This window comes from Onychostoma macrolepis, chromosome 02 (genome assembly GCF_012432095.1).
Source record: "Onychostoma macrolepis isolate SWU-2019 chromosome 02, ASM1243209v1, whole genome shotgun sequence".
Lineage (NCBI taxonomy): Eukaryota > Metazoa > Chordata > Actinopteri > Cypriniformes > Cyprinidae > Onychostoma > Onychostoma macrolepis.
This window is the reverse complement of record NC_081156.1, coordinates 13579010-13599188: the sequence shown is the minus strand read 5'-3', so window position 1 is coordinate 13599188 and position 20179 is coordinate 13579010. Positions and strand designations below refer to the sequence as shown.

At 38.1% G+C, this 20179-nt stretch overlaps 1 protein-coding gene across 3 annotated transcripts in view; it reads right to left on the bottom strand.

Moving 5' to 3' along the window:
• The window catches only part of vav3b (vav 3 guanine nucleotide exchange factor b), a 59617-nt gene that overhangs the window by 17921 nt on the left and 21517 nt on the right, over positions 1 to 20179 (bottom strand). For all 3 annotated transcript variants that reach the window (XM_058759182.1, XM_058759167.1, XM_058759175.1), the window contains 7 exons: positions 20077 to 20162; positions 19868 to 20000; positions 16554 to 16663; positions 15057 to 15158; positions 9144 to 9235; positions 3266 to 3288; positions 2864 to 2897 (listed from right to left, as the gene is read on the bottom strand). In XM_058759182.1, coding sequence (XP_058615165.1) covers positions 2864 to 2897; positions 3266 to 3288; positions 9144 to 9235; positions 15057 to 15158; positions 16554 to 16663; positions 19868 to 20000; positions 20077 to 20162 — 580 coding nt within the window. The remainder of the gene's footprint in view (positions 1 to 2863; positions 2898 to 3265; positions 3289 to 9143; positions 9236 to 15056; positions 15159 to 16553; positions 16664 to 19867; positions 20001 to 20076; positions 20163 to 20179) is intronic.

Here is a 20179-nt window from a genome sequence, read left to right as displayed (position 1 = left end):
ATCAAGCAACACAACCACAGTTTTTGCTCCACTCCAGCATTGTGCTAGAGCTCAGTGGGTAGCCTTTCAAAATCCAAAGCGAATGTTCACTTTTCTCTTTCACAAAGGACAAATAAAGTGACACACATCAGAAATTGTTTCCACAACCCTATCCACTAAATCAAAAGGCAGTGACAATAACTAATGACAGAGAAGGAGATCATCTGAGGGCGTTTCTTACTCTAGAGCCTCAGTGTACAGCGTGGTTAATAAGGCTGGGGAACAACATAAACTCCCCCTGAAGCCTTAGACTGAGGCTGGGGGTTTCTCCTAGCATAAAACAGCTCCTTAGTATCCAGTCTATAAACTTCTTGTTTTTAATACTGCCAGGTGCCCGGTTCTTAAAGTAGACAGTAAAAACAGTTGTTTTACATGTATTGGAGAGCTTTATGGAGATCTATGCCTCTAGACTGAACTGCATCCTCTATTACTAAAATATAAAACTGTACAGTATGAAAGCTAAATACTATGTGATCATTAAGCCTTTTGACATGATTAATATAGCTAATTTAAATATGACAGGTACAGTGACTTTTACAACTATAGGCCTTTTAAAACCAGGAAATGATTTTGCGACAGCCAAGGCATGTTTCTGGTAGTGATATAGTAGTGGCAAATGTACAGTATGTATGTATGCATGTATGTATGTGTCGCCGAAGTCTCTTATGCTTTCCCTGGCTGCATTTATTTGATCAAAAATATAGTAAAAACAGCAATATTGTACAAACTTACAATTTCTTCTGAATCATGAACAATAATATGGTACAGCAGTGGCAATAACGGATAGCACAGAGGAGGAGTTTTCCTGCCACTACACCCCACTAAATTGACCCTGGCAGGCCCGAAGCTAACTAGAAGGATCACACATATTTGACATCCCAGGTGTTTTATGTAGTGTTCACCAGGAGTTTCAAATTTGTGACAAAATTCTTAAATCATAACATACAAGTTCAGTTTTCTCAAACCAGATCTATGGAAGAGAAAAGTGTTCCAGATAGTAATCCTGAAACAACCTATCCATGTGAGGAAACGTAGGATGATATTGAAGAGGAAGAAGAGAATATCCCATGTTGTGTTCTTGGATAACTTATAACTTGCCTTGTTATCTTCAGTTTATCAACTGCCTGAATCAAGATGTTCAACCTGCTAAAACTGGTGTGAACATTAGATGTCCAGAAGAAAGAATGCATTCACGAATGTGTTCAAATCACACTTTCTCAATACAAGCACTTAATCCACTGCAGTTACTGAGAAGTACAATGTCGTAGAAGTGAATGCTCCAATTAACACAGCCAAATGTGCCAGAGCTGTTTTTTTCAAAACATTAGAGAACTGTGTAAGTAATAAAGATAATAAAATCACTTCAGTTGTCAGCACACTCGAGCTTATTTGAAAGTCACACATTGGTCAAAACACTCTGTTAAATCGGAAATTTATCCTTTAAATTATACAGTAACAAATAAGCAAGGTAATTCTGTTCTGTTTCTATAATGTACTGTTTTGACCACTTCTACTTCCCATCAACATAAAGACACCCCTTCCAAACTCGACAGCATGTGAAAGTCTCTTCAGCACTTCAGGATTGTTATTTAGTCCCAGAAGAGCAAAACCGAACGGCAGCAATTTTGAAAATCAGCACTTGTTTAAGCTGAGCACGAAGTTTCACCATTCTGAAAATAAAATGATGTGGTAGTGTTTTTGGAGGAAAATGAGAATCTCTCCTGACTGTTTACAAGTAATTCTTCTGAGAATGACAAAACACATAACAAGGTCGGCACACAGTTGCCATCTAACTTTACTTTCAATCTACTTTAATTGTTTTCTTACCAGAAACGTAAGGTTTCGAGCCGATTGCTCATTTTGTTTTTGGTTGTGCATATGATCGTGACTGGTGATAAACAGAAAATTCTGTGATGCAGTTCAATAGAAAATGTTTTTTTAGGTAAATGATTTCAACAAAATGTATTGGTTGTATGTTGATTTCATAGCACACACAAAACAATGAAAATTTTCTTTTTATTAAATTACATATTACAGTCTGTTATAACTCTTATTTTATAAACAATATATATAATTGAAATTCTTCTATTTTTTCCACTTTTTTATTTAATATATGGACTTATTGACTTGACAAGACAGTAAAGAGATCTCACACACCATGCTAAACTGTTACTCTATGGACTGAAAACTATTTGTTATAAAATAAATTATTTAAATAGTTGCAGGAAGGAGCTGCGGTACACTGCCAATAGTAAATGTGTAGTTGGCAAACAATAAATTACAGTTCAGAGTTTACAGTTTAGATGAATGCACTTTCTTTAAGTTCCTCGCCATTTTTATTACTATGTGGCCTTTGCTTGTTTCTTTTAAACAGTCATGCGGTGTGACAAATGAATTTGAAAAAGTACAAATTATTTATTAATATGAGGTCATAAAAGTGAGTGTATCATAATTGCTGTTTAAAGTAGTTTTATATAGATAAATTACACACTGTACAAACATTCCCAGAAGTATTTCAACTACTCAAATATTATTGCATGATAATGGAGATAACCCTCATCCTCATCATCATTCTGATGATACACAGTGTATTGGGAAGGCCACATGGATCAGAATTCAAAGACTTACTCACTGAGCTTCCAGCAATTAGAACCTGAATGAACCTCCTCATATGAACAACAAACAATAACGCTGCTGATGTGGAACAAAAGACTGTGTGTAGCACATTAAATGTTTAAAATAATATTATATAAAAGAGTTTTACACCAGTTTTGACAACATCACAGTCTATATACAGAAACATGCTGAAGAGAAAGACACCTACCTTGGTCTTCTTGTTTCCTAGGTGTTGTCTTTCTCTGTGAAATGAGAGAAGGGAGAGAATATCATTAACAGATTCTCTGCAATATGAACACACTCAGCTATTATTATCTGCTTTTTGCAACACTGGTAAAAATATTGTCAAAGTGAATTAACACACTGACACAAAGAAACAATCTAACATCGATTCTGTTATTCCTGTTTAAGACTGCATTCTGTCAGTAGTATGAACATAAATTTAAATGAAAATATACTTCAGACAGCATTATACAATAATTTACTCTTTGGATTCTTCCAAATATCCATAAAGGAAGATCATTTTATATTGCAGTCTGGAAATACCATCTTTGAAGTGTATTATATGGACAAACAATTTAGATTTAGATGAATTTATATGTGGTTTCACCTGTGGTTTTTGAACAGCAGCACCTGAAACCATGATGAAAGAGTAAAAGAAAAATTGTAAAGGCAGCAAAAAGTCTGTACATGTACAAATTGCAATTCTGTGGCATTATTTTAGAGTCTAAAGTTTAGACAGCAAGTAAATACAGTAGAATTATCTAGATGTTTTTGTTCTTTAATTTATTATGATTTGTTTGTTTGTTACTATTATTGTTGTTGTTGCTGCTTTGTACTATTCCCTTTGTATGTTAAATGTATGTGTTGCACATGCATCTTTTCCAAAAATGTGACACTGAAGTTATATATATATATATATACACAGTGCCGTGAAAAGGTTTTTGCCCCCTTCCTGTTTTTTTTTATATTTTGCATTTTTGTCACACTTAAAAGATTTAGATCATCATCGAACCATGGTCAGAGCCACTATCTGGAGAAAACTTGGAACAGTGTTGAACCTTCCCAGGAGTGGCCAGCCAACCAAAATTACGCCAAGAGCGCGACAACGACTCATCCAGGAGGTGATAAAAGAACCCAAAACAACATCTAAAGAACTGCAGGCCTCACTTGCCTCAATTAAGCTCAGTGTTCATGATTCAACAATAAGAAAGAGACTGGGCAAAAACGGCATCCATGGGAGAGTTCCAAGGCAAAAGCCACTGCTGACCAAAAAGAACTCAAAGGCTTGTCTCACATTTGCCAAAAAATATCTTGATTATCCCCAAGACTTTTGGGCAAATATTCTGTGGACTGATGAGACAAAAGTTGAACTTTTTGGAAGGTGTGTGTCTCGTTACATCTGGCGTAAAGCCAACACAGCATTTCATACAAAGAACATCATACCAACAGTCAAACATGTTATTGGTAGTGTGATGGTCTGGGGCTGCTCTGCCATAACTGTTGGAACCATGAATTCTGCACTCTATCAGAAAATCCTGAAGGAGAATGTCCGGCCGCCAGTTTGTGACCTCAAGCTCAAGCGCACTTGGGTTATGCAGCAGGACAATGATCCCAAACACACCAGCAAGTCCACCTCTGAATGGCTCAAGAAAAACAAAATTAAGGTTTTGGAGTGTCAAAGTCCGGACTTCAATCCGATTGAGATGCTGTGGCATGACCTTAAACAGTCCTTTCATGCTTGAAAATGCCTCCAATGTGGCTGAATTAAAACAATTCTGCAAAGAAGAGTGGGCCAAAATTCCTCCACAGCGATGTAAAAGACTCATTGCCAGTTATCGCAAATGCTTGATTGCAGTTGTTGCTGCAAAGGGTGGCACAACCAGTTATTAGATTTAGGGGGCAATTACTTTTTCACGTAGTACCTGGTAGGATTGGACAGCTTTTTTCCCTTAATAAATGAAATCATTATTTCATTGTATTTACTCAGGTTATCTTTGTGTAATATTAAAATTTGTTTGATGAAGTGTGACAAATATGCAAAAAAAAAAAACTTTTTTATATATATATATATATATATATACACATACACACACACAGTCATGGCCAAACATATTGGCACCCTTGCTAAGTATGATCAAAGAAGGCTGTGAAAATTAATCTGCATTGTTAATCCTTTTGATCTTTTATTTTAAAAAATCTCAAAAATCTAACCTTTCATTGGAGAATAAGAATTTAAAATGGGGGGAAATATCATTATGAAATAATTGTTTTTCTCTAATACACATTGGCCACAATTAACGGCACCCTTTTATTCAAAACTTTTTGAAACCTCCATTTGCCAGTTTAACAGCTCTAAATTTTCTCCTATAATGCCTGATGAGGTTAGAGAACACCTGACAAGAGATCAGAGACCATTCCTTCATCCAGAATCACTCCAGACCCTTTAGATTCCCAGCTCCATGTTGGTGCTTCTTCTCTTCAGTTCACCCCACTCATTTTCTATAGGGTTCAGGTCAGAGGACTGGAATGGCCATAGCAGAAGCTTGGTTTTGTGCTCAGTGACCCATTTTTGTGTTGTTTTCGAGGTTTGTTGGAACCTACAGTTGGAAGATCCAAACATGGCCCATTATAAGATTTCTAACAGAGTCAGTCACTTGATTTTTTATCAGTTGGTATTTGATAGAATCCATGATGCCATGTGTCTAAACAAGATGTCCAGGACCTCCAGCAGAAATATAGGCTCACAACATCAAAAATACAGCAGTATATTTCATTGTACACATGGCGTACTTTTTATCCCTGTGTTCACCAAACCCATCTTGAATGTTTGCTGCTAAAAAGCAAATTTTTTAGCTTCATCTGACCATAGAAGCCAGTCCCATTTGAAGTTCCAGTCGTGTCTGATAACTGAATATGCTGGAGTTTGTTTTTGGATGAGCTAGGAGAATTTTTCTTGAAACCCTCCCAAACAACATGTGGTGATGTAGGTGCTGTTTGACTATTTTTTAAAAAGGTTTTCTGACCCCGAGACTTAACTATTTTCTGCAATTCTCCAGCTGTGGTTCTTGGAGAGTCTTTAACCACTCAAACTCTCCTTCTCACCATGCATTAGGATGATGTAGACACACGTCCTCTTCCAGGCAGTTTCGCAACATTTTATGTTGATTGGAAATTCTTAATTATTGCCCTGATGGTGGAGATGGGAATTTTCACTGCTCTAGCTCTTTTCTTAAAGCCACTTCACTAATTTGTGAAGCTCAATTATCTTTTGCTGCACATCAGAAATATATTCTTTGGTTTTTCTCATTGTGATGGATGATTAAGGGAAATTGGGCTTTGTTTTCCCTCCTATTTATATTTCTGTGAAACAGGAAACCATGGCTGGATAATTTCATGTTCATAATCACCCTGGAGTGCTATAATCATCTAGGGGTGCCAGTAATTATGTCCAACGTGTATTTGAGAAAAACATTTATTTCATAATGATATTTACCCCCATTTTAAATTCTTATTATCCAATGAAAGGTTAGATTTTTGTAAATTTTTTAAATAAAAGATGAAAAGGATTAACATTGCAGATTAATTTTCACAGCCTTCTTTGATCATATTTACCAAGGGTGCCGATATTTTTGGCCATGACTGTGTATATATATATATATATATATATATATATATATATATATATATATATATATATATATATATATACACACATAATAAAAGAAGGCTGTGAAAATAAACCTGCACTATTAATCCTTCTGATCTTTTATTTTTTTTAAAAATCCACAAAAATCTAACCTTTCATTTAACTAAAACAATTGAAAATAGGGGAAAATCTCATTATGAAATTAATGTTTTTCTCAAATACACGTTGGACACAATTACTGGTAGGCTACCCCTAGAAATTCTTATGAGTAAAGTATCTGTGAAGTATATTCCCATTCATATTTACAATTTTGAGCACACCAGGGCCATTATGAACATGAAATTATCCAGCCATGGCTTCCTGATTCAAAGGAATATAAATAGGAGGGAAAACAAAGGCCAAATTCCTTTAACCCTCTGGGGTCGACAAACGCGGATACGCGTTTTGAGGCAGATTTTCCTGATAAGGCCGAAATGAGCTTGAATTACTCTGCCATTTTTGATCGTACAGATAAGAGCAATACACCATTCGAATCTGTAAGGGGTCTACTTTTATTTGTATACACTCATAATAACAACTAAACTTTGTGCTTTTGAAGAATAAAGAAAACAAACAGTGCTCTCTCTGTCTTCTCTGTCTCCGCAAACTGCTTTTTGAAACACGTCAATAAAATGAACTGTAACTCAGCAAATACTTCACAGAGACATGAGAAATATATCTATAGAAAGCTCGACATGTCTACTCTTAAATTAAGTAAGTCTTACCGAAAACAAATATTCTGTGATAAAGTAAACCTTATGAAACCAAGGACATGTCCAGTTTTTCCGTCTGGTCTCATTATCTCTAATTAGGTCACGCCCAGAACAAATGTTCTGTATGTGTTTTATGGCCTTATTTCAGTTACTTTAAAATTTTAGTTTTTTTCTAACCACGCATAAACGTTGTTTTCTCAAAAACACAATCACGTACGTACATGCTGCTCACATATTATTGTAGCCCAGTTTGTGCTGAATACAGTGTTTTTAGACTTTAGCCATTAAAATGTTTATAAGCAACTGAAAAAAGCACAAATGTCAGGGCATGTCAAAACTTCTCCGGAGCCCCAAAACACCCTCAGACCCCAGAGGGTTAATCATCCATCACAATGAGAAAAACCAAAGAATATATTTCTTATGTGCAGCAAAAGAAAAATACAGAGTTCTGGCATGAAACTCTTAAGTTGGCGTAGTCCGATAGGTTCAACTCAATCTGACCTGATGACATCATTATCATATGGCTCAGCTGATTGGTTTTCTCCTGTATCAGTAGCCAATGAGCACATTGCTCAATATTAAAATACCTGGCTTTCGTTTGCTGTAGCAATTTGGCAGCACACTTCAGAAACCCTCCATCTTCCCCAGCTCCACCTGTATATATCTGCTACAAGGTGATTCAAGTATGCTATATGGGGTAAATGATATTTCCTACATGCTCACAGCAGCATGTTGTGGATGTATAAGCAGTAGCAAGTCTCGATACTCGGCAGCAGCAGCAGCAGCGTAGCAGATCTATTCCGCCAAGACCAAATACATTAACATTGTCATGTACATTACCATGCCAATCCCTCCGAGAGTTGTCATGACAGAAGTGAGCTTCACAAATTAGAAAGTGACTTTAAGAAAAGAGCTAGACCCATTTCCACCATCAGGGCAATAATTAAGATTTTGTTTGGGAGGGTTTCAAGAAAAAAAAAAAATGCTCTCATCCAAAAACAATCCCCAGCATATTCAGTTGTCAGACACAACTGGAACTTCAAATGGCACTGGCTTCTATGATCAAATGTAACTAAAAAAAAAAAATTAGCTTTTTAGCAGCAAACACTCAAGATGGGTTTGGTGAACACAGGGATAAAAAGTACCCCATGTGTACAATAAAATATACTGCTGTATTTTTTAATGTTGTGGGCCTATATTTTTGCTGGAGGTCCTGGACATCTTGTTTAGACACATGGCATCTTTGATTCTATCAAATACTAACAGATAAAAAAATCAACAAGTGACTGACTCTGTTAGAAATATTATAATGGGCCATGTTTGGATCTTCCCAATGGAAAATAATCCAAAAACAAACCTTAAAAACAACACAAAAATGGGTGACTGGGCACAAAACCAAGCTTCTGCTATGGCCATTTCAGCTCCCTGACCTGAACCCTATAGAAAAGTAGTGGGGTGAACTGAAGAGGAGAAGAACCACCATGGAGCTGGGAATCTAAAGGGTCTGGAGTGATTCTGGATGAAGGAATGGTCTCTGATCTCTTGTCAGGTGTTCTCTAACCTCATCAGGCATTATAGGAGAAAACTCAAAGTTGTTATTTTGGCAAATGGAGGTTTCAAAAAGTATTAAATAAAAGAGTACCATTAATTGTGTCCAATGTGTATTAGAGAAAAACATTTATTTTATAATGATATTTCCCCCCATTTAAAATTCTTATTCTCCAATGAAAGGTTAGATTTTGTGATTTAAAAAAAAATAAAAGATCAAAAGGATTAACAATGCAGATTTATTTTCACAGCCTTCTGTGAAAATAATATATACATACATACTGTACATATATACTGTGCATACCTAAGCTTTTATTCCTATAGTAAAGGAATATTAAATCTCTGTTACCTTCAGGCTATGGTATGACAGTTACATTACAACATTCACTGAAATATTTATGGTATGTCTCAAAACCCATGAATCTCTGACATGAAAAAGAATCTGAAATTATCTGGGTATAAATTCCAGGAATACATATAATTCTTTGAACAGTGAAATGCCAACTTGGTTAATGCAGAGGCTCTTTACCGACCATTACCTGCCCTTCCACAGGCTCCTAGTTTTCCAAGACAACCCTTATGAGCCCCGTTTCCACATTTAGGACAAAGGTAGCCTTGGTTAAAAATTCCCCTGAAGAGCAGAAGGAGGCTTCAATCAGTTGCACATAGCATAAATGGCTATTGCAGACATTGTGAAATACAAAGTTTTCTGGTTTTCAGTTTATGTCATTTAGCTTTAAAGAGATAGTTGAAAAGTCTGCCATTTTTGCAGATTACTCATCAGCATGTTGTTCCAAATTTGTAAGACTTTTGTTAAACTTTCAAAACATGAACAAATAAAACCTAGGACTTTTCTCCCCCTCCATGGAAAGTTCATGTAAACAAAACTATTTAAAAAGTTCATAAAAACATTTTAAAAGTAATCTGCAAAGTAATGACTCACATTTAACCATTTAACTTCTGAAAAGACACAACCACACTGTATATCATACAGATTAAATTTAGGATTTTATTTATATATCAACACTGATCAATGCACATACATGGAGCTTGGGGTGGGCGATAACACGATTAACCGGTAGAAATTTTGGACTATTGTCTCTTATCGCCTGTTACAGGCTTACATGACGTTGCTGTGCTATGTCTCTTAAAGTGACCACGCCTAATTTACTAGCTGCAGTCGGTGTCTTTAAATGTTAATCCAAGAAATTAAAAGAGAGAAAATCACTCACTGCTCTTTACTGAATTACTTTGTAGTTTTAACAAGAATTGATCTATATTTAATTTATACAGTGAAAACCATGCAATGATATTTCACACTTGACTATGCGGTTTCTTACTAAACTTTAGTATCTTTGTTCTATTTATTTATTTGTGCTATTTACATGATTTCAAACAAGGCCCATGGGTACAACCTGCCCCCAACTACGGCCCTGTATATTTCTTTTTTTTGTTTCATTTGTTCTACTGTAGTTTTTTGGTCCTATTGCTTGTAACTAGTTTCTTATTCTTATTTAATCGCTGACTGTTTACCTTTTTTTAGGCTAGTATTAGTTTTTTGGTGATATTGACACTTGTGACAATAATTATGAAATTTCTATGGTATCAAAAATTTTGATAAATATCTAATTTAAAGAAAAAATAACTATATTGTGATAAATAAAGATACCGTTACCGTGAAATAAAATTACTTATATAGTGATATAAGATTATGGTCATATCGCCCACCCCTAATGGAGCTCATGAAATACAGTTTAAGCTCAACCCTACTAGCTTGACATGCATATAAAATGATTTATGACTTGGATTAAATCACTCAATTCATATGGACTACTTTTTACAATATTTGAATTATTAAACTTTTGGTTACCTGGATTGTCAATAAAGGGACAGAAATCTCTCAGCTTTAATTCAAAATATTTTATCAAAAAATATCAAACAGAAAACACAGGGCACAAAGAAAACTCTGATTCTGAAGCATACATCTAAACACGACAATAACATTAGCCGGCGACAGCCTATGACGTCATTATCGGCACGACCACAGTATAAAAGGGCACCGGGAGAACACATCATCCTCTTCTTCATCTTCACTGACCGTTTGTTTATGTTAATAGAAAGCTAAGCACAACTAGGAGTGCGTGTTCTCTTGCCAGTGGCTTTGCTCTGATACCTGCAGTGTCACACGGCTCGTGTGTTGTATGTGTGGTACAGAGCAAGCTTGAATCTGTTCAAAATTTAATGTGTTCATTGCATCCATTGCTTATTTCTTTGTAAGGGATAAGCATGAATTGAACATGCTCGACTCACAATGAGACGGCTTGTGCTCATCGTGATGCATTCACGGGACTACTGAGTGGGGAGTTGAGTACTTCACCATGAACCCAAGGTTGTAGATGGCGTTTGCATAAGTGCGTTTGCCTCTTGTGGGAATAGCGATGCATTCACGGCAGCGGTTTCTGTTCTCGCTTGATATCTGAGGTAATCTAGTGTGTGAACAAAGCGTGTTTAGCAGAATGTATGCTGCGTGTTGCGGTTGCGTTGAGAATTGTCTGTCCATTGCCAGCGATTCGTGGTTGGTGGGCAGAGCATGGAAAGGACTTGACGGGAAATATTTTCTCTATCAGTAATTTCCAGCGGCTTATAATTCCTTATATATAAGGAATTGTATAATGTGGATATCTGTTTGCAGTTGTTGGACATATGATTTATATCACGTCCTTATCAGATAACCACATTATACTGCACTCCGGGAGCCAATTTGCTGTGCCTTTACTTTCATTCAGGGTTGTATGACTCTCTGTGCTCAAGTGTTGGCTTGTGAGCCTCCTTATGCTTGGCCCTGAACTGAGCTGGTGCTCCTGTTCCCACAGTTGGGTGTGGTAGAGTATCATGCTCTCTGGGGCTAGGGGCTTGACCGTACTCCCCTCTTGCTAGCTTAAAGGCTACTTGTGAGTAGGTCATCGGCACAGAACCTGGTTCCCTAATCTTAACGTTACAACCTCCAAAGCCCTCCGAGTCTCCTTGAGGGGGTAGCTTTCAGGTTGAGCAGGGCAGTACATGTGGAATATTCCGAGCTAGGAATTGCTCCCTGCGCTGCGAGGGTTAGCTAAGCCTACCGCTCCCAGAATGAGCTATGAGGGCCTGCCTCAGCCTGAGAGCCGAGAGTGCCGCTCCTGAGAACTCCATGTGCAACCATACTGAGTTGTCAGGCCCGTCCCTGTTGCCTACTTGCTTAGTTGTCTTTATGGTGAAAGCCTGCTGCTCCCTGTTGGAACACGTTATCCCCTTCTAAGCTGGATCCCATTCCTGATGCCCCATCTGGGCAGTTGGGGCATCACTTGGCAGTGCTCCCTTTAATGTGGGAGAGTCTTTTATGAGCTCACCGATCCTAAGCAGATCATGTGAGTCCTCCGCTCCACCTGAGAGTTAGGAACCCTACCCCTAGGCTAATTGACCACTCATTCCGGTCGAGCTGGGTTCTTCTCTCATTACTGAGAGTCAAGCCCTCTGCTCCTGGAGCAGGTTGAGCCTAGCAGTGCACCTTTCGACCTAGAGGGTCACCTTTGAGCATGCTGCTCCCAATTGAGCATCTGAGTTCTCCTCTCACAGAGTCCTCCTGTGCCTGGAGCTCCGTTGAGCAGCCACCTCAGGTTGTTAGGACACGCTCTGCCTCCCTGTTAGGCTGCTCTTTTAGTTGAGCTTAGAAGTGCTCCCCTCTTCCTGGAGAGTCACTTGCGAGCGTCTGAGTTCCTCTCCCATTCAGAGACCTGAGCCTCCGCTCTCTGGAGCTCTGGTTGGCAGCCACTCCAAGTTGTTAGGTCACCTTCTGCCTCCCTGGTGGGCTGCTTTCGGGTTGAGCTAGCAGTGCTCCCCTCAGCATAGAGGGTCACCTATGAGCACGCTGCTCCCATCCGAGCGTTGAATTCGCATCTCGTTCTGTGGGTCAAGTTCTCCACTTCTTAGAGCTCCATTAAGCAACTAAGCCAGGTTGTTAGGACTTTCTGCCTCCCTGTTAGGCTGCTCTGAAGGTCGAGTTTAGCAGTGCTCCCCTTGCTCTAGAGCAGGGGTCAGCAAGTAAGTTTGGCATCGGGCCAAAAAAAAATTAGCCACTAGATGGCGGGCCAGAACATAGTCAAAGGATAATTTAAGAAATGAATTGATGAAAAATGCAACTAGAGTTGCCTGTGACAGACTGTTACAATGTCTTTTGTAACTGGTAGTGAGCTGTTACTCTGTGTTAAATCCTGTAGTAGGACAGTCATTAACAAAAAGCCACATTTGTGTGGCGGTGTCTGGCAGAGTATGTGAGCGGAGTGGAGCGTCAACAATTTCCCCTCCGCGCTCAGAGCATTTAATAATCACTCTGCTCCAGTTCCGCTCTGGGTTTATCATTTCCCGCTCCTGCTCCATTCCTCGCTCGCTGATATCAGAAACACCGCTCTGCGGCTACCTATTTCAGTAGGTTTGAAATATCAATTCTGTTCGTAACGTACATTAAAAAATAAAATAACAGGAGACTTTCAAAGTGGCTTATTGGAATACTAGTGTGTAAACTTTTTTCCTACCACATGACAAGCTAATAGCATGATTGCTGTTTTTGTGGTACAAATGTCGTTTATGATGAAAATAACAGTATGTTTTCGTCAGTTATTTTTACCTACGGACCGATGCATTTCTTGCAGATTTTTTTGAATGCATTATTGAGAGAGCGACTGCGTGTGAATAAGTGTTGTAGTACTTAAATCATGCTTTCAACTGAAAATATTCAGTATCTAGAAGGAACAAACAAATTCCTTGAGAACTATCATAGCCTTCACATTCTTTCTGATTTGAGTGATCCTTTGCTATCAAACTAGCTAAATATGTTTAACGTGAATTCTTGCTAAATATGCAGTTATGTTATGGGCTGTTGGCATGAATTGTACTCGTGATGGAGCGGTGGTGGAGCGCTCTTGGAGAGAGTGATAACCACGATGCTCTGACTTTTAAAAAATCCACTCCTCACTCCAGTCAAAATCACATCGCTCCACTCCGCGCTCCATTCGCATACTCTGATTGTGAGTAACAGTTGCTGTCATGACAGATCTATTTCAGAACCTGCCGCTATCAAAATAATCTGCCTGCGGGTGCGGGTGCAGATATTATTCCTGGCGGGCCAGTTTTGGCTGTTGCTGACCATTGCTCTAGAGCAGGGCTCCTCAAATCTGGACCTTGAGATCCACTTTCCTGCAGAGTTTAGCTGTAACCCTAATCAAACACACCTGAACATGCTAATCAATGTCTTCAGGATCATTAGAAAATCACAGACAGGTGAGTTTGATCAGGGTTGGAGCTAAACATCTGCAGTGGATTGGACCTCCAGGGTAAGATTTGAGGAACCCTGCTCTAGAGGGTGACCTATGAGCACGCCGCTCCCTCCTGAGCAGCTGAATTTCCCTCTCAGCCTCCCCAGAGCTCCGTGAGACAGCAATACCAGGTTGTTAGGCCCTTTTCCGCCTCCCTGATAGGCTGCTCCTGTGGTTGAACCCCTCACACTAGAGGGTCATCTATGAGCACACTGCTCCCAAGTCAAGCGTCTGTGTCCCCCTCTCATTTGGAGAGTTGGGTGCTTCGCTCCTTCAAGTTATGTATGAGTATAATGCTCTGGAACCTATCCTGTGACTACTCTGGTTGAGTTGGCGATGCTCCCCTCAGTTGGAGGGTTTTTCAATGAGGTCGCCTTTTCCAGGCCACATGCGCTCTGCGCACGCAGGCTTTCCGCTGAACTAAGTAACTGCTCCCTTGAGCATTTCATAATCACATGGGGTTCCTAGGCCTGTCTCGGCCTCACTAACACACACATTTATGTCCAAACACCATGTAAAAGTGGATTTTGCATAACAGGTGCCCTTTAAAGGAATCTCTTTGTTTCTGATTCCAAGCCTTCGAGCTCTGCCCTGGATTCAGGCTTCCTCAAGCCCAGCCCTTAACAGGTAAGTTCGTTGGGTATGCAGCTCAGGCCTATGGGCAAAAGGGATTGTGTGTCTTTGACAGCCGTCAAGGCATACTAGGGGCAACTCCCATAACCTTGGTAGAGTTGGTACTTAGTGCTCGCCTTGGTGTGTGGCATGCACTCTCCTCAGCATGGGTATACCGTTCCCCATAGCAACCGCTAGAGGATGCAGTTCGAAGTTCCCTCAGAAGGGAGCATCTCAGGTTACGTATGGTTACGTCTCTAGCATCATAGAGTAGAATCATAGAGTAGAACAGTCGTTTTGGCAGATTGCCTTCAATATAAGGGGTTTTTAGACTAACAACAAAGTTTTGAGTTCTGAAACTTACAGGATGTTTTTTATTGTACAATGACCTCTTATATGTCAAAAGATCAAGGAAATTTTGGTTTCTCAGTTTATGACCCCTTTAACGTATTTCAGCACACAAAATGTCTTAGTAGTGTAAAGTCAGCTCACCTGAGAAGCATATGACAGGAGCTGCAGCTGGTGGCCCTCTCAAAAGTGTGCATCCTGAAGTGGTGAGAGTTAAATGTGGCATTCTCAGGCCGAATATTAGATCTGAAATGGAAAATCAGAAATACGGTAAACCAATGGTGCAAAGTTGGCTAATTGGAAAAATGAGCATGTGACAAACTGCATGTTTAAGAGGACAGAGTGAACAGGGGGCCAAGCGCTGGTGAATGTTGTGGCCCATGGGGCCAGGACCAGACCTTCCAATTCTAGGCACGAATGAGAGCAGTGGGGAAGCTCTTTACCCGAACGACTCTAAGATTGATTCTTGCATCAAGAGAGCTGTGTGCATGCGGCAGGTGTAATTTGTTGTTTGAATGCACCCTTCAGATCATCATGCAGTCAACCACACGTATACGTGCGTGTACAGAAACACATTTTTAAAGGGTGACATAAATCAAGCAGGAGGGGAAACATCATTACAGACTCTCGGCACAAGGGACAGCGTATCCTCTTTAACCTACACAATTTCTAAATCAGAACTCTCGTTAGTTTTCCTCTCCGTCTCTTTTCATTTCTTCCAGAGTAAATACATTGTGCAATCAAATCTCAACAGCATCCCAGGCACAGGATGTCACCATGTACTAGAACGAAGTAAGCTGCTTGACATCAAATGACATCATCATAAAAACATTGAATGCCTTATTGAAAGTAAGATGATGTGTGCAAATGTTTCCTCTTTCTAACTTAAAAAAGTAGATTCATATTGTCACTACTCTGGAATTTGCATTGACCAAAGCTCCAGGGAGCATTTGAATGCAGCGTGAAAGGTCACCTAAAATTTATTTCATTTAAAATGAAATTTTTTTTCATTTACTCACCCTCATAAAAGTGGTCCATTATGACATATTGTAAACCAGAACAGATCAGAATGCATGTGGGGAAATTTAGCATTACATATCTTGCTCAGCAGTGGATTCACTGCAGTGAATGGGTGCTGTCAGAATGAGAGTTCAAATGGATGATAAAAACAACAAAATAATCAACAAGTAATTGACACGACTTCAGTCCATCAATTAGCATCTTGTGAAGTGAAAAACAGTTTGTTTGTAAGAAATTGTATTGGACTTTCATGTTCAAGTTGTTTTCTATGTCTGGTCTTTTTCCATTTGTAGTCTTTTTGTTGATTGGCTCCCTTGATTGTCTTCCCCTGAGTTCAATGAAGTACCTCTTGCGTTTAGATCCTGCTTTCATGGAATTCTGAGTTTGTCACACGTCACAGAACAGTGCCAAAATTACAGCAATGAACTTAAATTTATGTTTGTGCCACCCGATACCTTCTGTGTTTTTTAAGCTTGAATTCTTTGGTTCTTTATTGAAATTGCACAGAAAAGAGCAAAACAAAATGTCTCCTTTTGAGTTCCACCGAGCAAAGAAAGTCATTCAGGTTTGGGGGCGACATGAGGGTGGTGACAGATTTGTGATTTGGGGTTTCAAACTCACATGGCCATCTCAAACTGGTCCAGCCATTTCTTCTTCAGCTCTTTTGTCTTGAACAGGAACTCAAATCCACTCTGCCCCTGCTGGTGAGTGAGGTAGAACCCGTAGCACCACTGCCAGAGGACAAGACAAATAACAAAATAACTGCTAAAAATACAAATTAGACTTACATGTAAAGATCTAACTTTTCAATATCGATATACCTCAAGACATTTTGTAAAAAAAAAAAAAACGACATAAATTTGCTGTATTAGAATATTAAGGGGTTATGGTGTTTGGTTTAAAGTTGTGATGGATGATGGCAGTGAGGGTTGGTGGGTGAGGGAAAAGGGGGCTCATTTTATTTTACACAGCAATAGACAGCCAGAGGCAACCTTGGGGGAGTGGACACACTCATCACTAACTATTACCATTCAGTGTGTATGCGAAAGTGTGTGTGTTCATGTGTAAGTTTGTGTGGTGTAGCATTTATGCACACTACTGAGGGTCATGTTGCAGCATCTCACCCTAGCCACTAACCAGTCCAGTGTGTTATTGTTAAGTAAAGCTAAAACTATTAAACATTTATTTTTCGGTAGTTGAAATAAAATAAAAATAAAATAAAAAAAATATTACTTTAAAAACTTTTTGAATGCATTATTGAGAGAGCGATTGCGTGTGAATAAGTGTTGTAGTACTTGTTTAAATCATGCTTTCAGCTGAAAATATTCAGTATCTAGAAGGAACAAACAAATTCCTTGAGAACTATCATAGCCTTCACATTCTTTCTGATTTGAGTGATCCTTCGCTATCAAACTAGCTAAATATGTTTAACATGAATTCTTGCTAAATATGCAGTTATGTTATGGGTAATATAAGTAATATGACTGAATACTAAAATTATTAAAACTGCTACACAAATAAATTAACGCTAAAGAGAAATATTTTAAAAAGTAATAAAAATGACAAAAACACAAAATTATTCAAACTTAAACTAAAATTTATTTGAAAAAAAAAACTGTTTAAGCTAATTCAAAATATGGAATAAATATTAAAACAAAATTCTCATCTTTCAGTTAATTGGAAAAAACATCAACCAATTCATAATTGTAATTTTTAAATTAAATCCAGACTCAAGATTTCTGGTTAAAGTCACTGCAGTCAATGAAACTGCACTCTAGGTTTTTTTTTTTGTTGTTTGTTTTTTAATTGTTAAAGCCCTAGTATGTTTGCAACATAAGCAAGCAAACCATCAGTAACTTTTCTTTCCTCTAAAACTACTGTTTTGAGCATTATGTGATCATATTTATAAAAGTTATTAATGATGTTTGTTGCGAAGTTTCACTATATTTTTAAAGATTTCCAATGTGTCAATGTCTGTGGGCATGTGTTTTGGAGACAGTTTGCAGTTGGGTACAGGTCTTATCAAAGACGTGAAGGAATAAGATGCATCAGTGTAAGTGTGTGTATGTGTCCTGAGGAGGGGCAGAAAGGCACTTCAAACAGAAAAGCCAGCGGGGCTTTGCCTGGCCAAGGTCTCCTTGAGACAGATTTCACCAGACCATCTGTTCAGAAGAAACCTTCCTTTTGGCGAAAGGCATAAAAGAGAAAAAAATATCAAAAGTTTAAAGATATATCCACATTATTTTTACATCTGTATCACTATTGCCAAGCCCCAAAAGAACATCAGAAACCAAAGGTAACCTGAGGTTGAGCTGTCCACCTTAACAGACTCAAAAAAAAAACACATCGATCTGAGTACACAGCTCTGCAACCTCAATGCACACTACACTTACTATGGCCACTTCTGATTCACATGATGTGGAAAACTCTGCACAATGAACACAGACTTTAGACTGTTTATCGTCAAAAGCAACCAAGTCTTTCCATAGCGGTTGGTTCAGCATGCAGAATTTAACTTGACATGCTGCAGCAATCTGTCACCATCCATCAACCCTTATAAAGAACAGTAACATCTGTCTGCCACAGTCTGCGATCTGCGATGGGCTCTCCAGCCTGATATTAGTTACACTCACCATTACAGTCTAAGGGACAGGCTGAATTATTATTATTTTTTTTTTTTAAAGGCCTGGCTGTTAAAATCTCAGGTTGTTGAATGACAAGTGACTCATATGTTGGCTCACAGTTCACACACACACACACACATTTTTTTTTTTTTTTTTTTTTTAAGTACACACACACATTACAAATTAAAATATATTTTATATATATATATATATATATATATATATATATATATGCTTATTTCATTTAAAATAAGTACATGCGATTCGAGATTGAAATGTTATATTATTATTTATTATATTTTAAATATATTTAATTTATAATATAAATATATTCCAAATAAGTTTCAGAAAAATATTAAAAATACTTAAAACATTTTAAAACCTTATGTTGGTGTATCAATTTAAAGTAATATTTAAATTAAATAACTAGGAAGATTTATTGGAATAATAACCTGAATAGTTATGTGAAAGTTGTTTTCTTTATTTACATGGTTTTAAATAGTTCAGTATTGTTATTCCTCTCTGTAAGAAATGTATATGGAGAGCAAAGACAACAACAAAAGGGCATCGCATGATTTCTCATCTCATGAATACTCAGGAGACAACACTCACAAAATCTTTTTTTAGTATAAGCCTATTTAAATGAAGAAATGCATTAATCCAACTCAGCTGCTATATCTGTTGGCTTTAAAAAAAAAAGAAAAAAAAAGATTATATTGTAACTGAAAAGCTGCATTGAGAAGCAATAGTTTCTGAACGTTGTTCAAACATTTGTTTGTTGTTTTCTTAGCATTATTTACTTGATCTAAGAACATTTTGAAAGCATGTATATCAAAAATGATGAAGACCTCAACTTTTCCTATGTTCTGCATGTGAATATTTTACTGACTTAAGCGTTTTAAAGACCTTACAACAGCACAACTAATTTACATAAAAATGCACTTTGGTAAGTCACGCTGTCCTTAAAATGGTTTGGATATTACTGGAATATCCTACAGCAACCTAGAGGACATAAACATTTTAAAAGAGGGAAAAAAAAAAATCAGCAAAGACTTTATTCTATGACACTAACAGTTCAAAGGAGATCTAAAGGAGAGTTACTGGAGCCATCTGTGGAGAAGGCAAGTACCAGAATGATTTCTATTCTACAGAACACTTGAATTGTGCTAGTCCGACCTCTATAAAACCCTTCAGAATGGAACAATATGATGAATAGCAGATGCTGGGATCATGAGAAAAATATGACTGTTTGATGTTTAGGCGCAGTTTCCTGAGTCTACAAACATTCCTGTTACTGTGTTTCTCACTGACCTTTCTGCAGTCCTTATCAGTAGTGGGGTTATTGGTGATCTTGAAATGGTTGAGGTCGATCACTTCCTTCATCTCATAGTTGTCCCCGCGCCTCTTGCAGACAATTACAGCGACGTCGAACAAAAAAATGTGTCTGCAACAGACACGTCATGACGTGGCATGAAAGTAAAAGCAAGAGTGGATTGCAAGGTTTTTGCCTTAAGCCTCACCTGTCCTGTCTGCGCTTGTCCACATTTGACACCAAACGGACTTCACCGTCACCCTTCGGTCTTCCATAAAAAAGTAAGCACTGGTTCTGTGAAGGGACATTCA